The 26,521-nt window shown below is 46.1% G+C and overlaps 1 protein-coding gene across 3 annotated transcripts in view; it reads right to left on the bottom strand.

Moving 5' to 3' along the window:
* The window catches only part of LOC144115535 (uncharacterized), a 102,203-nt gene extending 80,182 nt beyond the window's left edge, over positions 1–22,021 (bottom strand). The window contains exons 1-5 of one of the 3 annotated variants that reach the window (XM_077649961.1): positions 21,807–22,021; positions 19,435–19,588; positions 17,566–17,703; positions 15,390–15,537; positions 12,696–13,853 (exon numbers count right to left, since the gene is read on the bottom strand). In XM_077649961.1, the coding sequence (XP_077506087.1) occupies positions 13,688–13,853; positions 15,390–15,537; positions 17,566–17,665 (414 nt within the window). In that variant the 5' untranslated portion in view covers positions 17,666–17,703; positions 19,435–19,588; positions 21,807–22,021 and the 3' untranslated portion in view covers positions 12,696–13,687. Of the gene's footprint in view, positions 13,854–15,389; positions 15,538–17,565; positions 17,730–19,434; positions 19,589–21,806 lie in introns of those variants that run through there. The other 2 variants (XM_077649963.1, XM_077649962.1) reach the window with 2 other exon arrangements.
* Between the last annotated feature and the right edge of the window lie 4,500 nt (positions 22,022–26,521).

The raw sequence follows: 26,521 nt of genomic DNA, 5'->3' as shown, positions 1-26,521 counted from the left end.
TATATTTCGCTTAAAAAATATGCGAAGTGAATGCCAGTTACAGACAGAAATTCTGCAATGCAGGCATCCCAGAAAAACGTGTGCTTTCAGTAAAGAACTTTTCCTCTAACGCTATGGCGTTTTATTTTGATTATGTCTTCATGTTCAACAGCAGGGCATAAGTAAGGATGTAAACGCATGTCCATATTGGCATTCGTAGTCGTAATTCTAAGCAGCATATCTCCTGCTCAAAAAAGTTCACCGATTGACAACGTCGTGCCAAGCCTAAGCGCTTGCTCTGCTGTCACTCTTTCGAACAAGGGCATCTATATGCAGAGATCACAAAGTGAGCGAGAAGGATGTTGTTCCCATTAACATCAGTATGGTTACTACGAGTGACTCTGTACAGGTACAAACCTGTGCACTTTTCAGGCATACGCGTCGCTGAAAGTTTTAATGACGATGTTTTTCGGAATAATGCCACAGGCATTGTGGTTTCAAAACAAAAATAGTGCATCAAATTAATTATAGAAAGGCGCAGCAAATTCTCTGACACGTCGCAGATGACGGTGTCCGCACTTGTGTATCTGCCGGAGACCACGTCGAAGCGCAGAACGAACCTACAAGACAGGGAAGGTGACGGACGTTGACAATTTCATACGCGCAGGCAACTTTCGGGGCCAGCTCACAACAAGCTGCGAACTCCAGTCGACGGTTCCCAAAAGCCCACTCTCCTCACGTAAGCAGGAGCCAACGACAAAGGCTTTTAAAATGATAGCTCCTTGTCGAAGCTTTACTGCAGTGCCACAAGAAGTTGTTTGCGAATGTAGTGTGCTGTCTGCACCTTTCCGTCTATGTTGTTGTTGTTGTGGTTGTTAATGTTTTTAATCGCACACAATGTCTCCTTCTGTCTCCTGCAAAAATTATTGTATATAAAAAGAATTACGACGGGGATGCTGATGAGAATTTGCGACCGCCTCCTTCGGGTTAGTGCGGTAGTCACGAGCACCTGGTCTTTTACGAACAGAGTACCTTAAACAGGACATTCAAAATGATGCATTCTGGGTTATCAGTGGGCCAGTTTACTCTCTAGCTGCTGGCACCTGCTGTCGCGCATGTGAAGCCGCTATTCAAAGAGATGAAACATGACGACGACGATATTTTATCAGTTAAATCGTGCTATATTCCCAAGAGCCCAAACAAACACACCAAGAATATAATGGTACAACATGAACTGGTGGGCGAGTTGGTCAGACATTGGTGGGCGAGTTGGTCAGAGTTGGTCAGGCAAGAACCAAGATGAATATAGTGCTAAGCCAATTGCAACACACAGCGTGAGGGTGCGCTGCATCTTGGAATGGCTAACCTCGTGCGCATGGATTTAGTAATACCACTGCTGGGAAACATTGTCTACAACAATAAGGACCTATCAGTATAACGCAGGCGTTATGAATCTAGTTTTGTTGTTCTCAGGGACATTGTCCGTAATAACAGCCTTGCTTACATTTGCCGAAAAAAACCGATAGCATACATTTCGCGCACTTACAATCTTCTTCGATTGCTCGCCTAGAGAGGATCTACTTTTCTGATGAGTCGTCATCTAGTGGCGCTGATAATTGCACAACTGACATTTTCCAGCGATCACTGAACGGTGCTGACTCTGATAGGAACCTACAGGGGCGGCCAGAATAATACGGAGCACGCGACAGACGACGCATCAAGGAGAAATTGCATCTAAGAGCCACCTATCAACGCAAGAAAGAAACACTTTGCTTTCCGCGCGCTCCGAGAGTGCCCGCCACCGAGCCCCACTCTTTCCTTCAACCCTGGCGTTATCTTTGCCTGAAAGATACTGAGCTCTTCCGAGCAATTCTGCCAGGTGATCCCTTCCTCCAAGCAAGCTGAGCTTATCGTCGATGTCGCGCGTCGAGCGCCTAGCTGTGTTGCGCTACGAAGCGCACAGCCTTTTCTTCGCTGCAGGCACGCGGACTATACGTTAAGCAGTGACGCCGATAGACCTGCGGCAAAAAAGTGGGTCCGTGGCCCGGCGCACCTCTGCGCGTGCCGACCACGGCCACCTGGATCGGCGCGCGCGGGGGGGTAGCCCCGCCGCGCGCGCGTGATCGAGGCGGCCGTGTGCCGACACGCATAGTTCCCGACGCTCATGCTGGGTAGCGCGCATAAGCAGTTCTCCGCAGACTTCCTACCGTTCCTGTGCTCCGTATTATTCTGGCCGCGCCTGTACGTTCGTTGTATTCTCCAACGCCGGTGATTAGTCTGGGAGCGAAATGAATACCTCATCTCAAATGAAATTTCTCAGCCAGCTGCAGCTGCTTGCCTCAAAGATGCGCGGCGAAGTAACTATCCCAGTGTGTTTCAACGGTTGGATTTAAATAAATAGGAAGCTGAGAATTTGCTTATTAAGTATCATCGCGAATCACATCTCAGAGGCGCATTCACATTCGTGAGCAGGGGCACATGCTGAATGAGCTCTATAAGCCGGAGATAATTATCCGTGAAGCGTACCTTGACGATATTAACAATACTGACACACAGAACTGTTGCGCTGAGAAATATAAAAAGGTGTCAGAGTTAGGTCTCCAACACGGAGGTTCGTTGGTGAACAAGTCTGTCACCGGGCACTTAGAGATGATAGGCAGGCTGCTCTTTTCAACGAGATATTCGAATTTCAGTACGGAAGTAATAGTTTCATTTGCACCGCTCCTATACTCGCTGTTTCTTTCACTATTATATGTAGCCTTTCCAGTCACTTCCACGAAGGATTTTCTCTAACTGAAGAATGAGCAGCGTACAGTACTGATTAAAAAGACTAGATGAGTAGACTAGGGCAGAGAGGTAAAAACACACAGTCTTTTGTAGTGATAGCTAGCTACATTACGGTAGCATTTCGAGCCTTCAACGTGGCTGCGCCAGCACGCTGTCACGTGGTGCGGAGGCGCTACCGGCGGCGTGGCGCCGTGGCTGATGACGTGATTGGTCACGTGACCAGTCACGTGGTGCGGGACAGCTGCTGCTGCCAATGCCGTGGCGCGCCGGCGAAACCGAGCTGCCACACCTGTGCGCATGCGCCGTGTCAAGTGGGACGAAGATGAATAAGGAACGCAAGTTACACTCGGCCAGGTGTAGATATCACGTCAATCCCGGTTTACGCAGAGCTAAACCAGTGCCAATTTTTTGTAGCGATAGCTACCCTACGGTACCATTTGTAGCCTTCAACGGGGCGTCGCCGTCGCGATGCCGGCGCCGCCACGCCGTCACGTGGTTGCTCACGAGGTGCGGAGCAGCTGGCGGCGGCGCTGCGCCGTGGTTAATCACGTGGTTCGTCACGTGGTTCATCACATGACCTGCCACGTGCAGCGGAGCAGCTGCTGCTCCCGGCGGAGCGGCGCGCCGTAGAAAGCATGCTGCTAAGCTTTGCGCATGCGCCGTGTCAAGTGCAACGAACACGAAGGAACATCCAGCGAAACGGAGCGGCGAAAGACTGACTTTGCAATTCAACTGAGCAAGTTCCACTCGGCCAGCTGTAGTTATCGCCTCACTCCAAGTTTATCCGGAGCTAAACCACCCCAAATTCTTAATAAGTCATGAACCATCATCTAGCCCAGGTTTCTGCCTCTAAATCGGGTAGTAATTTAGGTGCGCGTATTGCTATAGACGACGTGAAGTAGTCAATTTCCACTCTCCGAGATCGGAAATCACCTTGACCGGGTGGCATAAGTAGCGAGTTCTACAAAACATTTTAGCCTTGGCTAACATCTACCTCTTCGGAAATTTTAAGTTCGCTTATGATGCACGCTTTTCCTCTCCTAGATTCTAAACCGAACAAGGCAGATCAATTCTGAAATTCACAGATGTAAACCACTTCATGGTTCTCGAAGGGTATCGCCCGATGTAGGGATATATGTAACATGGATTAAAGGTGATCTCTGATGGTCCTTTCTTCCTTTCCATAGCCAATGGCGTTAGACCTAATAGGCTGGGAAGGGAACAGCAATTTACAGTTGGTAGCGAGGTGCTGGAAGTGGTAATGGAATGCGTCTACTCAGTGAAGGTAGGTACCTATGATCCGGACCCCTAGATGGAAATAACTAGAAGAATGTTCTCTCGAATCATGAACGGCAACTTACCAATATTTCTCAAGAGATAATTACACAACACTTGTGTCTTACTGGTACTTATCCATGGGGCATAAACGTGGAGGCTAACGCAAAGCGTTCAGCTTAGGTTAAGGACAACGCAGCCATTGAAGGAAAGAAAAATGATAGGTGTAACGTTAAGAGACCGGAAGAGGTCAGAGTGGGTGAGGAAACAAACGTGGGTAATGACATCCTACTCGAAATCAAAAGGATGAAATAGGCTTTGGCAGGGCATGTAATGCGAAGGCAAGATATCGGCTGGTCCTTAAAGGTAACGTAGTGGATTCCAAGACAAAAGGATTTGCAGACGTGTTTTCGATGCTAACGGGTCCTTCTCACATTTGTGAGTGATGCATGCAGTGTTCCCGCTTCGTTCGAGCATCGCCATCTTTCAAGAGCGGGTGCTCGGCGCCTGCTTGTGGTACCCTACTGCTGGTTTCGAGTCATCGGCAATACTCGGCGGCCTCGTTATATTTTTACTATTGCCTACGCCTACCTGCGCAAGGAATCGTCATCATCCACTGCGCAGAAAACGCCATCAGCAACGACTACAGTGCCCCTGGACACCCTACAAGTACCCTTGAAGACAAGCGCTCATCGGGATTTGCAGCCGTGTTTTCGATGCTAACGGGTTCTGCTCACATTTGTAGGTGAGTGTGCCTTCCTTGCGTGCATTACTTTTCTGTTACTGGCTGCAAACCCCACCTGTGCATTGTTGACTGGGGCATGGGTATCGATCTGTGCACGTATCGTGTCCGCATAGGCTCTTTTGTCGCACGCGACAGATGAACGAGTTCACAGCCTCCGGTATGGTTGAGGTCATCAAGTCTGCGCCATTTGTGGAAACCGGGTGGGCGCCTACTTACTGTCTGTTCTGTGTCACGCACCTACTGGTTTGTGCTGGCTACGTGGAAAGAAATCCAGGCCCGGACAAATAGAAGCACATTCTACTCCTCGTCAAAGAATTAGCCTCGTCATGTGAAAAGTTCCAGAAGGAAACATCTAGCAAACTGAAATTCATACGAACGCAACCGCAATCAAACGACGGCTCTCAACACTTGAAGATCGAATTGCTGTCGTCGATAACCGGCGCGAAGAAGTGAACAACGTGAACTCAACGATAAATGAATCTCAGGCTCAGTTAAAATATATGAAGTCAGGGCAAACAGAGCAGGCAAATCTGGTCCTTGACGACCTGAATAACCGGATGCGCAGGAACAACCTGGTTTTTAAGGGCATTGCTGAAAACTCACAAGAAAATTGAAAAGACACAGAAAAGGTAATAAGTGAATTTATATCGGAAAATCTGAGCATCCAGGCAGGAGAAATTCAACGAGCCCAGAGAGTAGGACGGTATAAACAAGATCACGTCCACCCTATAGTTGTAAAGTTCTTGAACTTCAGAGACAAGTGTAACGTCTTAAGGAAAGCTCACAAACTCAAAGACGTAGTTACGCCCCGGGTCTGGAATGAAGAACATTTTTCACCAGGAATTCAATTCATACGAAAAAAGCTTCGGGATTTTGTGCGTGCGCAACGGGAATCTGATGCTGAAAAATATAAGCTTCTTTTTGACAAGCTTCTTTTCAGAAATAAGCTGTATGTATATGACAGCTCGCAAGATCGGGTAGTTTTACTTGAGAAGCATGAGACGGCCAGCCCCGAATGACGTAGAAACGATAAAGTTGAAGGGGCAGTGTCCATCCTCGTGTCCAACTTCCGAATCCTGTTAAACGAACATGACAAGCTGTGCGCTCTCACTGAATGTTGTGCTGCCGATATTATCCTTGGCACTGAAACTTGGTTATCGCCTGATGTTACTAACAACGAACTTTCACTATCAAGCTGTTTCACGTTGTTTAGAAAAGACAGGCCGGCTTCTCGTGGTGGCGGTGTGTTAATTGCAATCAAAAACTGCTTACAAGCTCGCATTGTGGACACCGGCTCCGACTTGGAAATTTTGTGGGTGGTGGTGCACTTATCGACCGCTGTGACTTGTGCCATCGGTGTATGTTACCGCCCGCCAGATGCACGGAATCAGTTTGTTGACGACCTCGGCGAATCACTCAGTTTTCTTGCAAACAAGTATCCGAACGCAGAAATAATCCTGGCTGGTGATTTCAACTATCCCGGAACAGACTGGCTGGCGTGCTCACCCAATAGAGGTAAAAGGCAACGCGAATGTATGAAATTTCTTGATTTACTTCCCTTGTTTAATCAGACCCAAACCGTATCTTGTCCAACGCGTGGAACTGCCGTCTTTGATCTGGTGCTGACAACTGAACCAAAATTATACATGTAAATGTATTAGAGTGCATTAGCGACCATAATGTTTTACACTGCGAGTACGCCCTACCAATTAAAAAGCCTGAAATGCGAAATAAGGTCGTATACGATTATACTCGAGCAAATGTCGACCAAATCTTGAGCGAGCTTTCGTCATTCTCCGAAAAATTCTTAGACATTTCTTTGTAGTGAAGGCACGGAAAATTGGAGAACAGTTCATGACAAGCTAATTGAACTGCAAGATAAATATATTTCAAAAATTACCATTACCCCATCAACGCACAATACATGGTTCACTTCACACGTAAAGCGATGCATCAACAGGAAGCGTTTATACTCTGGAGCAAAACAGACTGCCTCGAATGGCGATTGGGAGCATTACAGGAATCATGCAGCAGCTTGCAAGAAAGAAATTGAAGCAGCGAAAGACAAATTTTTAATCATAATATATCGGCTTCATTAAAAAATAATGCCAAGAAATTTTGGAAAGTAATACATCTCATGTCCCCAGCTAGAAATTTATCAATTACAAAGGATGACGAACACCTTTCGCTATCACAAGCAGCTACCGAATTTAATTTCTTTTTTAGTTCCGTATTCACTGAAGCGATGCCAATCCCGCCTGATCTTAACTTCACTTCTATTATTGCCACCATGAATAATCTTATTATCTCTCGTGAAGGGATGGAGAAAGCTATTGACAGACTACAAATTAACTCGTCGCCTGGTCCAGACGGTATATTCCCTAAAGTGCTAAAACTAACAAAACCTATTGTATCTCACACTTTTACTGCCTTGAACCAGCAATCTCTTGACACCGGGTGCGTACCTGACTCGAGGAAACATGCTCGTGTTACTAACATATTTAAATCATGTGACCAATATATGCTAACAAATTACAGACCTATCTCGTTAACCAGTATACCCCGCAAACTGTTGGACCATATCATATCATCTGCCTTAATGAAATACTTAACGGAGCACAACTTGTTTTCCCTAATCAGCATGGTTTCCTGCATCCTCGTTCGTGTGAAACGCAGTGGTTTGAATTAATAACCGACCTTCATCATGCCGTGCACGATTAAATTAAGAATTGACGCTATATTTATTGATTCCGCGAAAGCGTTTGATTAGGTACCCCATTATCGTTTATTACAGAAGCTTAATTCTCTCAACATTAACAAGCATATTATCACGTGATTACTAACTTTCTTACCAATCATTACCGATATGTCTCTGTAAATGGGTGTTGTTCTTCCCCAACAGTTATAAAATCTGGCGTGCCGCAAGGCGCGGTGCTTGGACCAATTTTATTCCTGATCTAGATTAATGATATAAGTGAATTTATTACCTCTACTACTAGATTATTTGCTGATGACTGTGTTATATATAGACAGATTACCAACCCTGACGACAACAACTCTTTGCAGAAAGACCTGGACAGAATCACCACTTGGTGTGAACAGTGGCAAATGCAAATTAACGTCTCTAAAAAAATATATATAACACTCACCACCAATAATCAGCTTCAAAATCATTGTTTTTACGTGAATAATATTCGCATTCAGAATGTCTCGACAGTCAAGTACCTAGGTGTTCATTTTAATCTGATTTAACATAGAATAACCATATCGATGCAATTGTCAGTAGATCATCTAAAGCACTTGGTTTCATCAGACGTCACTTGCACCAAGCTGATCCTGCCACCAAACTTGTAACTGACACTACCCTCGTCCGCTCAAAAATAGAATACGCATCCTTAATTTGAAACCCGCATCAATTGTACTTAATTCAGAAACTGGAGTCAATACAAAATAAAGCAGAGATTTATAACTAAGAACTATTCACGTCAGTCCAGCATAACGGAAATAAAAGCATCGCAAAAGCTACCATCACTCGAAAAGATAAGAATACTGGCGCTATTATCACACTTTCACTATTATCACACTTTCACAGATTGTATCACAGTCACTCTTCATTCGCTTCATAGCATATTAGACCCGCCCTCCGTATCTTCCCGCGCTTAGATCATGCTCTGAAAATCGAACCCATGTTTGCGCGTACCCACCTCTTTAGTCACTCACCATTGTTTTTCCCGTTCACCACTGGAACAAGTTACCTGGTGATATTATCTTCACCTTAAATCATGACGCCTTTGTGCAGAAACTGAAGTGTTTTTTCCAATAAATTCTGATTAAGAAGGCTCGATTCCCGCATATGCTCAACTTCGAATTATCTGTACTTTTGGCTCACATTTTGCTCTTTGTTCTGGATTTGTGTTGGTTTTAGAGCTATGTATGGAGTATTGCTTACATGTAACTGTACATCCCCCTATGTAATACTTTAAAAGGACCTTTAGGGTATGTGAATAAAAAAAAGTGTAGCAGAGGGCGGCTGAATGTTAAGTGGGCGGATGAGATCAAGAAGTTTGCGGGGATACGTTGGGCGGAGCTGGAAACTGCAGGCTTAATTGGAGAGACATGGGAGACGCCTGTTCCCTGCAGTGGGCATAATCAGGCTGGTAATGATGATGATCAAGCCTCTGGTACTCGAGGCCTTAATATCCAAGCCCTAATCATATCCCACGTTGAGTGTTGAAGAGAGTGTCAGATGAGGCAGGACAAGTTGTTCTACTTCAGATTGACCTGGTTAAAGCCTGTTTTAGAGTGCGCCATAATTTTTTATTGCAGTCTTGATGCTTGAAGAATTGGTGGCATCTTGTTTAGGGGCATAGAACTATAGTAGGCTGCAACACTGATCGTAGACCTATAGCCTACGAAACCTATTTCATTTAAATCATTTAGTCGAGAGAGCTGCATAGTATCGCCTTTGTTACTTGTTTTATTGTGGAGCTCCCATTTCTCTGTATCATTAAAACCATAGCTATTAGGGGCTTCTGACGATCGAGCTCAATGCAAAATTAGGATGATGACGGTGATCTTTCCTGTATTGGCAGAAAGTGTGCTGGGGGCTTTGCATTGAACTGGACGGTTCTATGTAAGAGTGGGGGCGCGGCTCACGCTTCTTTTAATTACCTACTGTACAATGTCAAGCCATTTTAGGGCGTCAGCTGGCGCTCCGATGCCTCACAGTACCTATAGTTTCCCTGCCGTCAATTTCTCAATAGTCGGTCTCAATGAGATAATCACATGCACAAGTTTTGCAATATCTTCGTCGTCGCGGCGTTGATATACGTATTGTAAGCGTTGTATTCTGCGAGCAAACGTACAGGCAGAGCAAATAATTTTTCGACACTTCTTTCAGCGCTTTCAGTGGAGCTTATGCTCAGAGACAACCTGTTTTCACTACGGGTGGATGTGGTCTTGTGCACTTGTTTATCAAACAACTTGTTAGGCAGTTTTTTTTTCATAACCGCGAACCATCCTGCCTGGTAGCTGTGCTAGCAAGCAACTAGGTGCCCATCAGTATATTCTGTTCCCACCCGCTGGATACGTTCCCTGGGAAAGATGATGATGATTATGCATATTTACGGCTCAAAGCCAACTTCGGCCAAAGAGCGCCATGGCACAAGGTATTTTTCTGTATCATGGTCGGTTGAAAGACCCATTTCGCAAACATTTTCCACTCTGATGATCCGAGCACCAGGCGAGCGGAAAGTCTGTACTTTTATCACCGGTAGGTATCCTGTGGCACCGAAAATCCAACGTCGTAACTCTCGCATGCGCGGTGGATGCTCAAACCATTAGACCATCGTTGCGGTCATGGTCATGAGGGGCCTTTCGAGAGTTTATATGACAGATTAGATATTTCACGTCCGCTATTCATTGGAGTAACTATACGAGGCAGCTTTAGTTCGGCTTACCCGAACACAGTTATTTATAGGAAGTGCAGTGGATGTGCATTCAGTCGTCAAGAAAAAGTTTTCATAACTTCACACGTCGACCTTACCGGTCAAAACGTGCCTTCGAGCCAAATGTGCTAAGATAAGTGAAAACCGCCTTTGGGAGCAAGCAGTCTCTTGATAATTGCTTTGTGGCGCATAATTGTGCTTGGTTCTTTTGTGACATGCTTAAACGCACTTACAAAAAGTGGCACAGATCCCGTACCTCTCAATTAGATTTCTGCCCATAATCGAACACTGAGATTACCTGCGGGTTTTTGGCCAATCTGTTTAGCTTGTGGGCATGAAGAAGCAGTGCGTTCATCGAATTCTCTGTTCAGAGATGCTGTATGCTTTGAAGCGGGGTGTATATGATGAAAAAGGTCGGCCTCATAGCTCACTGCCCTTTCTAGATCCACGCGTATGTATCGCGGAATTTTGATGTGCGGTAGGAATGACAGCATGATGATAGTGTAAGAAATTGGAACAGGTTCGCTGAATGCCACCCAGTTCATTAGAATGTTAGGAGAACCACTCTTATTCTTCAATGCAAGGATTTTGCTCCTCACGAAAAACCTCAAATTTCTGTGATGCCCGAGTGTTCGGAGGCATCTAGAAGGGAAGGTTCTTTGTTTGCAACGGCGCGGTTTGTAATCAAGCTCGAGTCTGTGACATGAGAAAATTTTTCTTATGAAGAACACTATTCAGACACAGACTTTCAGAAAGCTTCGGCTTCATGTTGAGCCTCACTTTGGACGCAGTTTCTAGAAGCTTTTCGCCTGAGATTACAGAGACTGGGAGCTAACGGCAATACGTGCTTAAAACGTTTTGGCGTACTGTAGGCGGTGCTATGTACGGAATACGAAAGGCTTTTCTTATTCGAACACACGCGTTAGGATCCAGTTATGTATCTAGAGCGAACATTCACTTTGATCTAAGGTTTTGAGCTATTACTCTTCGCATCTCACGCAACGATGGAGTTAACGCTAAAGTTGGACAATAGAGTTTATGCACGCAAAACTTCCGGCTAACTACATACCTTCAAAGGGACCTCTGGAGCAAACTAATTTAGCATGCGGAAAAGCTCGCTTACAACAACTTAAGCAGATGTAGGCATGCTCATCTACACGTGCAAAGGCGCACTACAGCGTCAACTTAATATGGTCGCAACATTAGGGCCGCAGAAGTTGTATTCTTGCATCTTGAATATGAAGGTACAGGAGACGGCAATTGCTGCAGAGATAGTTGATACGAGATTAAATCCTGTGCAGTGACAATAAGCCGGATAACACTGGAAAGCTGGCGACGTATTAATATTTTTTTTGATGACACAGAGCCTTCTTTACTGATTTTATTTCACTTGTACAGTTTCCTCCAGAGATTGGTTTACCAAATATGTGTATTGAAAAGGACGTTGCCGAGGAAGAAACTTTTTGGCCTATAGCAAACGTTTTATTAGTGCATGAACTGAACTTCGTGCGCCTACGACCTACTTTGACTTTAGTTTGCCTGGGAAGTGAAGGCAGGTTTTACGGAGGTAGTAATGTGGGCATAGGCGTTTTTCGTCCATATATCGTCATGTGAAAAGTGTTCAAAGAAATACTACAGACGGTAGAAGGATAACAGGACACGAAGTTTGTTGAAATCATTTGACGGTCTCGCTTACATGATCAAAAAAAGCTGGGCGAGAACTAGAGATCTAGCAAGCTCTGTAATCACGCAGGGACCTTAGTCAGGTGCGTTGGTCACGCAAACAGGAGGAAATTCTTCAAAAACAACAAACTTATGCTTGCGTCAGCAAGTGCTGGAATTTAAATCACGATACTGGAATATCAGTCAAGGCTCCAAGCCTTCAATTGCTCAGATAGCATGGAATCTTTGCAGACTCGACTGATAATGAAGTATTAAAGCTTCCATATTGCGCAGAACACAAGGCCTGTACCACTACACGACTCATGACATCTTCAGAGCACTCATGTGGTGTCACTAATGCTGTCTTTTAAGTGGCTTGCAGGGAAAAAAGACATGGCGCGGATGCCAGCAACCACGAAGAAAGGTAAGACAAAGGCAGCCATATTTTTTTCCTTGTTACCAGAATAAGGATGCACCACTGAAATGGCATACGCATGTATGTTACGTGAGAGCGTTTCACGTCAAAAAGCGGCAGGTAGGCTGTGAGACAAGCCGCAGTGAAGGGATTCAGATTAAATTAGACCAACTGGGCTTCATTATATCCACTAACATTGCACAGCAGACGGATGCCTTTTTCTTAATGCCTTCATCAAAATTCGGCCGCCGCTGCCAGAGTTCGATTAAGCCTCCTTGGTCTAAGCTGCCGAAGGCCTGTACCACTACACGACTCAGGACATCTTTAGAGCACTCATATGGTGTCACCCATGCGGACTTTTAAGTGGCTTGCAAGAAAAAAAGGCATGGCGCGGATGCCACCAACCACGAAGAAAGGTAAGACAAAGGCAGCCATATCTTTTTCCTTGTTACCAGACTAAGGATGCATCATTGAAATGGCATACGCATATATGTTCCGTGGAAGCGTTTCACGTCCCAAAGCGGCAGGTGGGCTTTGAGACAAGCCGCAGTGAAGGGCTTTAGATTAAATTAGACCGGCTGGGCTTCTTTATATCCACAAACATTTGCACAGAAGACGGGTGCCTTTTGCTTCATGCCTGCATCAAAATTCGGCCGCCGCTGCCAGAGTTCGATTAAGCGTCCTTGCTCTCAGCTGCCGAAGGTGAGGGCCTGCGTTGTATGACGGGTTTGTTTTTGTCTTCGTTTTTTCCCACTACTAAAGTATGAAGCTAGATTTGGCAGTTTTCGTCTTCCGAACAAACACTCAACGGAATGTTCCGAAATTGAAGTGTGTGCACATAATGGGGAAGGGGTGCGCTTGCAACTCTTCAATACAACCAGAAATTTTCATTGCAGTAAGAAACGAAGGCCAAAAAATAAAAAAAACATATCATTTATACTTAAGAAGAAATGACCATAAATCTTCGACCTGGGAAATGGCATGAATCTCGGGCTAAATGAACTAAGCACGGAACGCACCAACATAGAAACAAGGATATCAAGCCTTTATAAATACAGACATTTCAAAATGCCCCTAAGAGATACGCTTTATAAGAACGTGAATCAAAACGCAGAAGTCTGCGCAAGTCAGCTTTATATTTGTCGTCATCCTTGCCCGAAATATGTGACTACAAAATAGACGCATACCAAGGGAGCAAACATCCAACGAAACTACTCCTCTGGAACGAAAACCCGACAACGAAGCCCGCGCTCTTTCACAGACGGCCTTCAATCGGCAAGCTGACAGTCGACGGTTCTCCATCACTCATTTTGGGTCAGCGCTATAGAGCGCCCGCAGCGAGTCACCGAAGCCAACTTGGGCTACCATCGTCAGCGACTACCCATCAATGCGGAAGATGGGCTCGCCCAGGAAGTCGTAGAGGCAACCCTCAACGCAGTCGGTGTCCGCAGCCGGTGTCAACTCTGTCTTGAAGCTTGCCACCCCCATGGCAGGGAACAGCAGCTCGAGAAGGCGGCGTATAACAGGTGCACTGCGGAGGTAGCTGCAGAGGCACAAGCAGAGCTTCAATTATTCGAGAGAAGTCATTGCAGCTTATTCGCATTTTAAGAGGCGTGTAGGCTTTCACATTCTATTTGCCAACTCGTATTAATGTTAACGCACCAATACTGCTGCAATCTGACGAAGCAGCGTTGAAAATGTGAGTAAGCTCAGTTAATGTTTCTTTCTTCTGCTGCTGTTCATGAGTCCTTGTTTGCAGGCCGCCGCAGTGGCTCAGTGGTTATGGCGCTCGGCTGCGGACCCGAAAGAGCGGGTTAGAACCGCGCCGCGGACGTCAAAATTCAATGAAGGCGAAATTATAGAGGCCCGTGTACTGTGCGATATCAGTGCAGGTTAGAGATTCCCAGGTAGTCGATTTTTTGGGGCCCTTGACTACGGCGTCCCTTATAGCCGGACCCGCTTTAGGACGTCAAACACCCATAAAACATTACTTGTTTGCTGAAAGTGGGGAAGCAGTCCCCATGCCTATACAGCAAAGCAGAAGTCATGGGTACGGCCTAATTTATTATAACAGGCCAATCTGCAGCTATAGAAACACAGATGGTGTGTGAGAGATGCGCCTTGGAGGGTTAATGGACGAGGGCCATGGTATTTATGTTCTGCCTTTACGCAGGTCAGATTAATAAAAGCAAGTCGCTGTGCTTGCAGATCATTTGTTTTTTGAGTGGTGCTGTTTGCCTCTTAGAAAGCAGAATAACCACAAAGTTATGATACCACTAAAATTTGTCCATAAACCTAAGTTCGCATATAAAATTCAGGTCTGTGACCGCGCAGCAAAGTCTACGGCGGCTACTATCTGATATTAAGTCATATTCTATAAGTGGGCGCGAGTTACGACATTTTACGGGCGAATTTCATCGTAATTTAACCTAGTGAGCTCTCCGGCTTCCTCTCCAGATTCCTCTGTTGAAACAGCGCATTCATCATATAAGTGGCGTTACTCTACACAGCAACATTACTACGCATGATAAGCAGGGGAAGTAGTCCTCCCATCTTGTGCTCACTTGTGAATGTCTCCTTTTGACCAACCTGTCTTTCCACCATTGCTACGCGTGAGCACTGGCTTGCAATCTAGGTGAAAACTTTGTAGAGGTCTTAACCTCCAAGACAAGTGGCTTGAATATCCTGAATGAAATAGACATTTATTCATCGTATCATTGTTCAAATACACTGATGGAAAATCATGGTTTTAACAACTCAGCTATCGCCGCCAGCCGGATCAATGGTAGTAGTGTTTAACAGGCATCAACATTGAAACACTGACGCCCTTACTTTTTGCCTTCAAGGACTTTAGAGACGACGAAATAAGTCTGCAAGCAAGTATGGCGTAGCAAACACTATTATTTTAGGTCTCTGTCTCAAACCGATAGCATTTGGCCCCGCGAAAACTTTCTAATTTCAGCGGGGCACAACGCTGCATGCTCTGCTCCTGAATTTCATGTCAGCGTAAAGCACTTGCAGCATACGTCTGCGCCCCGGCCACTTTTAAACGGCGATTTCGTGATAGATGCAGACGCACTCATCGTGTCCTCGTCGAGGCGGCCGTGGCAGGTGACGAACACGAGCGAAGGCCGAGGGCGGGCAATGTGGGCGACGTAGCGGTTGAAGACCTCCGCGAAGAATTGCGCCACGGGAAGAATTGCACTTTGGTGAAGCCACTCCAAATGCTGCACAAAAGAACACGCACACTGACCTCTGACCAAGGACCCTCACACAGATTGATATTTCACAATATCCTTGCGACAGCGATGGATAATGCCTACTTGATAGAGTTAGCTCGCAAACAGTGCAACCAATGTGAGACGCTCTCGGGACGGTCCAGTCTATGAATTGGAATTCCAATCCGATGAATTGAAATTGGTCGAGTAGGGCGCCTTTTCCTGCGACGCAGATGTTGGTGCGACCGTTTAGTTTGTCGAAGTCTGCACGCTATATCTTTATTTCTTTGGACCGAAATGAATATAAAGCCTTTGCCGAGAATATTTCTGAAGAAGGGTGTGGAATTTCACAATTTAACCTCCATTGAACCCGATTACCAACAGTAGAGCAAGGGAAAAAAGATATGCTTTGAATCATCGACTAGTGAAGAATCCATCTTCCAGTAACGCCACCCAACACCGTCCCACCTACCTTTGCCCTCCAGAATGCCTCCACTCACCAGGAACATGCACCAAAATGTCGATAACATGCATAAAAAAACACCACGTGAAAAAAAAATTAAGAGATCAAAGCCTACCGGCGTATTGCATTATTCAACGAGAGATGGTTGGCGTTAGCGGCCGAGAGTTCTGGAGCGGCAGGCCCATTTTGATGTTTCACAGGCAAATGCCCATTTTGGCGTCTTACGCTCAGGTGCATAATCGGCCTTCTTCCGCTTGTGGTCTTCGGTTTGATCGCGTTCCCGGCATACTTCACAGATTCCAATGCTCGCTTGCACGAAGCAAATAGTATAGTTCCTAGTGTTGTCTTATTCGCAGTCTAAACCGCCTAAGCCCTCCGTTGGCCCTGCGGGAAGGAGAGGCGCATAACTGGGTCCCTGGGTGAATGGACACGTCAGGTGCATGGTAGTGATGTCCACACAACACGTAACGCGTTACACGGCGGCCGTTGCGCCTACTAAACTGCTTCTATTAAATGACTTGTAAAAAGCTATTGTATATTTCGTTGCGAAGCAATCTGATGGCTGGTTGCGTAAATTGCGAAATTCAGATAGTATTAGCAAGCGTAAAGGTTGGAATTTTTCTTAAATCTGTACCATTTTTACCCCCTTCATCTTATGTTCCAGCCGCCAAGCAACTGTAAGACTGCTGCCGCACTTCTTCTCACAACTTATAACCTCTAACAGGATGTGCACTCTAAGGCTGCATCAGAGAGAGGAACTCGTGCCTCGAGCTGCGCAATTAATAAAGTGTGACGCATCTCTAGCGTGAACGGGCGACACAACTATCTCCGCGTACGCCTCATTACGCGGCGTGCTGTAAACGCTCTTTGCGGACACCGTTCCCAGCACGTTTTTCCTGTGTTCAGCTAGTGGCGTGTGTGTTTGCATCGTCTGACCTCCCGGCTCCATGCAGCATCCGGTAGGAGCTTCCAAGCGTTCGCGGCTCGGTGACTCGGTTGGTTTTAGGTTGGGATGACAGGTTGTGCATTCTGCTCCCGTCTTAAGCGACCGGGCTTCCCATCAGATTACGTTAGATGCACGAAGCACGAGGTTGGGGTCCGAGAAAGGGGTGGTCATGTAGTCGTGACAGAGAGCCCACCTCACCCGAAAACGACAAAGTTAGAGCGCGGTGCGTGCAGGGCATGGTCACGTGAGCACGGAACTGAGGCACGCACGCTGACGACGCGGTCTTGATGCGAACAGAGCTCTACATTCAGGTGAAAGCTACTGAGAAGACTACGCGTGTCTTTGTTGATAGAAATGTAAACCTGGTCGAGCGTGAACAGGACACAGAAGTAATAAAAGCGATCTGCGAGAAAAAAGCATATAGCTGCTAACGTTACCCTTTCTTGTGTTTGTGCCCGTGAGCACTAGTATAATTTTCGTGGTAATAAAATTCAGCTCCTCAGGATCCGGATCTTTCACTGAGCGATAAATGCTTAAATCGGTGTCCGAGAGTGTATAGCGGATACACCAATCTACAGGCTCGGCACAACAGTCAGGCACTGAGCCTGAAGTCACAGGTTTTCCTCACCTGGGAACTGCAGAGGGCGTCGGCAGGAAGCAACTTGCAGAGTGAACGCAGTACCGAAGGAACTGACCACTATCGCCACAGCCGGTCCTCCGAGGCCCATTATTGAAGCTTGTCGGCGTCCAGGCTCTCTGCCGGGCCCTGCACCGTACGTCTCAGGCACAGATCTGCAAAAGGACTCCAGGAACTCTCGCCAGTCGGGTTACAGCCGGCTCTCTTGCAGGGACCCGTTCATGGAACGTTCTAGCCAAGTCTCGAACAGCTGTGCGCGAGCTCTGCCCGTGCGGTATTTTTTCCTCTCGGTCGTTTCTCCAAAGAAACGTGCCGACAAGAACAGAGAATGTGTGGGAAATCCTAGATGTCATCGGGTGAATAATAAAAAAGGCAAAGAAATTTTGCTTCTCTCGCGCACTTCAGTGGCCACAAAAAAAGCTTTCTTGTTCTGGCGCACTCACCATGTAAAGCAAGACTTGCTATGGGCAATGTTTGCATCAATGTCTGGAATGCTTCCATCTTACTTTCATGACCTGAATTGTTTATGCATTAATTCATTTCTTTAAATTTGTTGCCTCTCACCTTAGGTCATGCACTCACTTCATAAGTACATACACTTATTTGCTGCGAGTAACATGCAGACGACTATATATCCGAGCCGTCAAAAAGACACTCACTAAATTAGGCTACGGCTTAGTTTAAACATGTCGCGAGATATGTTATTCCCCGTAATTGACTGCTAGCGAAATTCTTCAAGTCACGTTAACCGCAAAGATTTTTCTTTTTTAACAAAGAAAGTCTCGTTCACCGGCCAGATCTCATTGCTGCTCTGCTCACAAAAGAGGTCAGCACGAGGAGAGATGCGCGAGTCGTTGCTAAGTTATTTTTCTCGTAAAGGAGAAGGGTTGTCCATTTCAGAAAATTAAAAGTTGTATTCTAGTTTCTAAAATTGTAAATTTTAAGTATCGTTGCTTATACTACATCGCTTAAGCAACACAAACTGGATGATTATCGTATTACTGTTAGGGAAATTCTTGAAAAAGAAGAGCGGACCCACAAAAACATTACTTAGTTGTTACGCATTATCCATCGCCTTCATGGCTTACGTAACGTGCTAAATTGCAATAGTCAAAGTCACGCGCCCAGCGTAACATTCGCGTGAAATACGGTTTGCGTCAGAAACTAAATTGGACGTGAATTGAACATCCGCCTCGTATGCGGGTCCTGCACGGTAGGATCACCATTGCCGCTGGTACTTCCGGTTTCCATTAGGCGCAAGCTTTGCTCCCGCCTGATACTCCGTTTCTCTGGGGTGAAATGCCTGGCAAATGGATCATTAATAGGGGTGTGCGAATAACCAAATTTTTCAAATAGAGAATCGAAAATTTTTTCGATTCGCTGAACAAATAGAATAGTTCACGTTCAAAATTATAGGAAACGAATCGAATCTGTTTTCGGATAGTGTTTGAATAAATGGCAGGGAGTTTGAATAGGGCCGGCCATGGATAATTTTTCAAAGAATATTTCAAAACCTGGGGGCCATTCAGACAATCGGTCAGTGCGGGAAGCAGGGTTCAGCGCAGCGATGCGGTCCATTGATCTGGTGGCGTTCTTGATGCCCATACATACGGCCTTCAAGAAAGGCGACGCATGACTGTCGGAGAGGTTGTGCAAACGTTGCCCTAATGCCCCGTACTGAAGACCATACCCTCGTCCCTCTCATTAAGATTGGCGCTGTTTGTTTACTCTTGGCATCGCTAGCAAAAGTAACTTTCCTATTTCTTTGGCACAACGGTCACAAATGTAATGCACCGACTTCGTGGCACACGCGTCTTGGTCATCAGCATTGCTTTTGTAGCGATATCTACACTATGTCACCTCTTCTACCCTTCAGCGTCGCAGCACTTGAGCTCCGTGGCGGCGCCGTTGGCCAAGTGATTGGTCACGTGGGTTGATCACGTGGTTCGGTCGCTGGTCACGTGATGCGCAGCAGTTTCTGCGGCCGGCGGCGCCCAACAGCTGCAACAAACAGCTGCGCCCATGCGCCATGTCAAGTGGGACGTAGATTGAAAAGGAACGCCCAAAGAAACGAAGCGGCGAAAGACTTACTTTTCATTTCGACTGAGCTAGTTCCACTAGGCCACGTCACTCCTGGTTTCATCAGAGCTAAACCATAGCCATTTTTGATAGATAGCTTATAAGTGAACGGGGAGTTCGTGAAATCGCGGTACACATGCGCAGGACAACACGAGAGTCGTTATTTATCGGCGCATGGGCACTAGCGCTCCACTATTCCCCTATCTCTCTACTCGATACAATCTCCCTATTCGATAACACCCTACTGACGTAAGCGATGCCGCTAACGCTTCGCTGCTTCGCGTGAATATTCGGACTGTAAGTATATTCACACAAGTAGCGAACGATCGTACGGATATTCGATTCATATTCATTTCGGCATCAAATCTAGCCTATTTGTATTCGATTCTGTTCAGGAAGAGCACCGGGGCTAAGAAAAAAAAAACGCGGCGCGCGTAAGCGCCGCGTTCGCATTGTTCATCGTGATTGTACTCTCCGCTAACTCCTAGTAATCCCAACTGCTGCATACAAAATACCAAAAAGCTGTGGCGCTGTTGTCCACTCGCCCTTGGTACAAAGAAGAAAGCCGAGTGGCGTAAACACACGTATTTGCTTCGGCCCTGCTCCATTTCACCGCTGCTTGAATTCCTCGTCGGGCAAAGTATTCCAGCCTCTGAATGTTTCGCCCGCAGTGCACCGGATCTGCTATGTTTATTACATTTTTAGTGAAGATGAAGGAAATCAAAGGCAGCCCTTGACACAAAGATGACATCCCAATAGGCATTAAAGCTTCCTTCGACGTCTTGTGGACGTTCAAAAGAGTTTGAACCAACAAACACAAAACCTCCTTAAAATCTCAAAAAAAAATACGCATCAGGATATACGGGCTCTCCACAGGAGGTGCTCATTTTTCCCGAACGCATCCAAAAAAATTCCCCACAACAAGCAGCGTCCAAAAACTTGTGCGTCCCAGGGAAAGCTCAAAAATGTTAATTCTCGATTTCTCGGCTCTAGTCCAATAAACTTTTTCCCCTTTTCAGGCAAGCTTAAGGCATCTGAGCGCAAATATGTGCCAAGTTTCAGGTACACTACTTGCGTTACTGGTGCTGCAATACATCTGTCCAATTGTGTGAATGCATCATGGTTCGGTCGTCTTGCACTTACCTGTTTACATGAAATGGGCTATCATTTTACATACAAAGAATGTATGAATTCAAAATGAAGCCCGATACTGCCCATATAACAGCAAATAGCAGCGTCATAAAGGTGTTATTTCAGTTTACTTGCTGTGCTCTTTTCATTTGAACCAGTACAAATAGCGGACGTATATATAAGCACCATTTAATACTCAATGTACGTAGCTGTACGACATCAGCATATAGTGATGGCCACCTTTTTGTCTGCCTCTGAGAATTATAAAAATGAAGTAAGAAATGCATAATACAGCTTGAAAGTTGATAGACATTCACCAAATATTTTAACGGCTACAAGAGCATATATGCACACGCAAAAGCAAACGCATCTATAAGAGACACTTGGATGCCAAAAGAAAAGACGAGATGAGCGTACGCTGCAGATAGCCTCTTTCAGGTCACGGATTTTTTAAAAGTTCAAGCCTCCGGCTCGCTTAAAGACTCGTGCGAGCCTCCAAGCAAGCTTCAGTGACGTGTCACCAAAGGATAAAAAAATATTACTAATTGTAGTTCTACTACGCAAAACCTTAAAAAAATGCCTAAGCCAACATACCTTAATGAAGTTGCCTGAAGAAGCCCATGGATGAAATAGATGGCTGCAACAGCTCTGACCATGAATTCAACGCAGCCTTCTGTCCGCTTTTTCACAGCACAGCGAACGCTCAAACATGCGCGTTACTCCCCCGTAACGATCGTGTGATCCTGTGAGTGTCATTGTCTTTTGAAAAGTGTGAAGATAATACTTTTTTAAGCCAGACATGTTGATAGGGTTTTATTAGCGAAAATAAATTGTTCCTCCCCACTTCAGCGCACCTGACACACCACAAAACCCCCTTGACCCCACCCCGCGATTGTATACCCTACCGAGCGCACGCCGACCACGTAGCCTTGATCTGCGGGAACAAACGAACGACACGCTGGCTGACACGTACAGGCGTTTGTTCTAAGCGAACGCTAAGGAAACGAGATCATCTTACTCACCAGCAAGGTTACTAATGAATGTTCGCCCACACTAGGGCAAGAGATACTCCGAAGCTGGACGGCACGAGATGAGGGTGCAAGTCTCCCTGTCACTTCCTCGCCCCGCTGGCGAAGAGCGGAGCCACGGCGACACGTACGCTCGCGCCAACGATCACAGCCAAAGAGCCTGCTGTACCATTACCCCCTGAACAGCTTTCAGGCCTGTGCGTCACGTGACGCGACGTCAACGACGTCACTGCACGCCGGCTGAGGGTCGCGAGCGATTGCCGCGCGCTCGCTTCGCGGGAACTGATACCACAGGCAGGCTCGTCGACCGCCAGGTCCGCGCTATTTATCAGGGCAAAGAAAAAAATTAAGATTACGGACAGAATTAGGTATATTTGATTATCACAGCAGAATATGTCTCTATACATATTTACAGATATTTACGATTACACATCGTTCGCGGCCAAAATACATGACAGACAGAAAACGATATTGCGCTGAAATGTAGACCGATGTTGCCTTTTATACTGCGTGCTATAAAATCGTAAACAACTGACAGCCGAAACAAGTTGTTGCATCGATAAGAGATGCGCACAGTTACAATACCAATCTGTATATTAAAGTAGGCCCTGTGGCACGGTACGAGTTGCAGATGAATGAGAGGAAGCAGAACATAGCACATTGCAATGCCAAAAAGTAGAAAACGAAAACCATACTCGCATCTTAACTGTAGGTTAGAAGAAAATATTATTTCATCCATTTTACATAGTAGTTGGCCGCCCTTCAACGGCATAAAACACAACATATTACTTTGTAAAGTCGAAGACATGCAACGAAACCACAGTACATTAAACACACTTGTGACTAAACTGTGGACGAGGTTATAATAAATAAGTGACACAAAGAACCACTTATATCACTGCTGCAAGTACAGGAATGCACAAGGAAGGAAACTGCATTGCACAATAATATAGACACTAATACAATAATACAAAATAGACACTGCAACAATAGTACAATAATAGACACTGCACAAGAAGAGCACATACAGACAAAAGGTGTGACGAATAAGTCATTCACCTACAACAGCAGGCACTGTCTGAGGTTCAGCTCAGTATAAAACAACATTGCACTTAATTGCCAGAATATTTGAAAATTTCAGATTAAAAACAAAGAACTGTGATTTAAACTCTGGGCTTGAAAGCATGCATGATGCAAAGAAAAGAAGGCTCATTGCACTACAACAGGGAGAAGTTCGCCAAAGAAATCACATGAGGAAACTGCAATAAAATACCTGCAGTGCAATTTAAAGTAATTAAACGTGCGGTTTACAAGTTATTGAAAATTACTTTTCAAGACAGATTTGGGCTTTTCTGTTTTTGCCTTCTGTTCTTTTATAATATGAAGTTCATCATTCCTTTGTTTGCATCAGCTGTTAAGCATTATGTTTGCTGCACAGTTTGCAACAAGTGTGACAAAGAGCTCGTAGGCATGCCTATTTTCGCATGCATCTATGTCTTCAAGCCTCGGTAGAGAGTTCAGCGTCAGTTGCCGAACGACATTCCTTTGGTTGGGCCCATGGAGAAATTGTGTGCAGGCACTTTGTGTCACAAGCTTTGTAACTACAATCTCTGTGTACATGACAATTGTTATCACAAGGGCAGAGGGAAACTTGAGTCCACCTCGGTCCAGTTGTGCGATTAAGGAATGGGTGTCTTCCATTTCCGTCTCACTTCCAGTAAGAACCAAGTGTCCTCGGCAACTTTCACACTCTAAAACTTTCATTGTAGCATGCGGCCACTTGCAGCCGTGCCTTTAGTTCTTCCAGTGACAAAAATTCGTCTCTCTCCTGCTCCGCTTCATATGACGCCAGTGATCCTTTGACCGCACGGGCGAGTTGGGAAGCTTCTCGTCGGCTCCTCTCAGCATCAGGTGCTTCTATCTTGCTGTTGTTTGGTGCTGAAAGGTACGAAGGGAAGTTGGGAAATACGGAAGGCACCGATCCACGGTGCAACCGCGGTACTGGCAATCGAATTGTAAGAACATTTTCTGTTCTTGGCTCCGTGTACAATGTCGTCGTCTCGATGCATGAAGCGTCGAAATGATCGGCCCAAACCTGCACAAACGTACAAACGTTTCGTAAAATCTCAAAATTCACTTATTAAAATATTCTAATGCTAGCCCCTTTGTCTATCAGCGTGTTTGAAGCAAAGAAATGTGGACACTATCAATCTATCTGGGCTTCTGAAGTATCACAATAAACATGCTGATTAAGCAAAAGCAACCAGGAGCACATAACAATAACATAAACATTTCTTACCTTAGTGTACGAAGTGGAACGAAGTCGTCTTGAATGCGAAGTCAGTTCTTAAAGTGTCGTCCTCTCTTTGAATAAAACTATCTGTATGTAGTCTTCCTGGGAACCCGGTACACGTAAGCTTGTTCGGCGTTTTACCGTGAGCACAACGCTTGTCGGCATTAGTATCACTGCACATTTCGCACACGAAACAAATTCGCAAACAACGACGAGACGAAAACGCGACCACGCTGCTGCAACCAACCGGCCCGTGCGACGCAGGAAGCGTGAAAGAAAGAACAGCAGGGACTAAAATCATGGCGCTGCGATGCGTGGCTTCTGCAAGTGTCAACCTGCCGGATGTGGCGTCAAAATTTGCGCAGGCCTGAAAGCTCTTCAGGAGCTAATGGCTGTAGCCCGGCGGACAGCGCGGCCGCTAGCAGTCTCTCCAGTTACGACGCCAGCGCCTCTGGTCTATTTAACTTACCCAGGGATACGTTGGCGTCGCCCCGCATCGACGGAAGTGAGGGCATCGGACGCAAGAAGCTGTAGCTGCAGGGTGCATCGCGGGAAAGCCAAGAAAGGGGACAGTGCAGGGTGGCCACAATGGATCAAAAAAAATTGCTCTGGTTTAGCACTAGTTAGTTACCCTTGTTGAATTGCGAAGCTTCGTGTCAAATCGGGCACGTAGTTTCAGGCAGCGGGCACTTACGGGATACGGCACGCCTCAATCCGACACTCTCGAGAACTCAAGCCGGTCTCTTCCACAGTTGAGTCACTCCTGGACATGGCATGACTTCTAGCCGCACTTTCAATACGACGCTTCTCGAGTCGTGCGGCGCGCTCTTGTGCCGTCTGTTAAGCGCGTTGTCTCATCCTCGCTTCGTTCTGTCGTTGCTGCGTCTCTTTCGCGCTCGCTATAGCGACTACAATACACTGAGGCGAAGCGCAAACCACCCGCGAGGAGACACCTCCTCTGCCTCTACCCCAGCGGAGCCCATCTGGTGGAGCGAGCAACGAGGGCAGCGGCATCGTCGGCGGCGCCATCTGTTGGAGCACGGCTGCGGTGTTGCTAGGCAACGGCGGTTCAAGATCGTCCGTAGTAAACGGCATACGGCTGAAGTGCGCGACGAGCCGAAATGGCGCGCTGGCTGGCGTAGTAAAGCTTTCGCTTTAAAAGGGTGAAGAATATCTGTTACAAGGACGCATAATGCCGATAATAAAACAAATACTAACCACTGGGAGAATTTTGTGCAGACCAATAAAGAAATTAAGGTGAAGCAGCCTGGCCCCATTTTACGGTTGCTTCACAACCTATGAGGACAAACTTTAGAGAGTTTGGTGAGATATGTGTTGATGCAGTGAGCACACCAAAATGCAAGTTGATACTTAAGAATGGGCAGATCTCCAGGTATAGAAGGCGTGATCCTCGCCATTACCTTGAGAATTCACAACCATTGGCATTTTTTATATAAAATTTCATGTCATAAAGAACAGATGGCAGGGTATACTCTAGGTCACGAGAAGTACATGGATCTATGCCAGGCGCACCGCACAGTGAAGCTACCATCAATCCTGCACTGTTATTCGTGCTGTAAACTGAAAAAACGGTGCATAAGTAGGAGGCAAAAACGCGCGACAATTGTTATGCAATAATTCAAGAACTCAATAATGCAAGAATTCAAGAGGATGCAGCGATGGCGTAGAGGTAGAACATCCGCCTCGCATGCAAGAGGACCGGGGTTCAAATCCTGGTGCCGCGCAATTCTCCACCGGGTTTAAAAAAAAAATCCGCTTGTCGATGGAATTGCATAACCAGGCCTGGAGTGCGGCCTTATCTCGGTGACCAGAACTGACAACGCACTCTCTCACCAGAGCAGGATTTGGCCACCCTGGTGTAGTACTTGGCCACAACCTTCTATGATCAAACCAATTAACCCTCGGCCCTCAGTCCCCAGCGGCTGCAGAGCAACTGACCACGGCGGCGGTCAGACCTGTGACGCAGCGGAAGGTGCTAAGAATCTCTGGCTCCGGACAGGCCGCCATTGGAATCTGAACCTGGCAACGTTTAACGCTAGAACTTTAGCTAGTGAGGCTAGCCCAGCAGTGCTGTTCGAGGAACTAGCGGGAATTAAATGGGATGTGATAGGGCTTAGCGAAGTTAGGAGGACAGGTGAGGCGTATACAGTACTAAAGGACGGACACATACTGTGCTATCGCGGGTTAGAGGATAGACGAGAACTAGGTGTGGGTTTCCTCATTAATAAGGATATAGCTGGTAACGTAGAGGAGCTCTACAGTATTAACGAGAGGGTAGCAGCTATAGTAATTAGGCTGAATAGGAGGTACAAGCTGAAAGTGGTGCAGGCCTACGCACCCACATCCAGGCATGATGACCAGACCGTTGAAAGCTTCTATGAGGACGTAGAATCAG

Source organism: Amblyomma americanum, chromosome 1, assembly GCF_052857255.1.
Source record: "Amblyomma americanum isolate KBUSLIRL-KWMA chromosome 1, ASM5285725v1, whole genome shotgun sequence".
In the NCBI taxonomy this organism is placed as follows: domain Eukaryota; kingdom Metazoa; phylum Arthropoda; class Arachnida; order Ixodida; family Ixodidae; genus Amblyomma; species Amblyomma americanum.
Note: the sequence above shows the minus strand (reverse complement) of the source record. Positions and strands in the feature narration are given on the sequence as shown.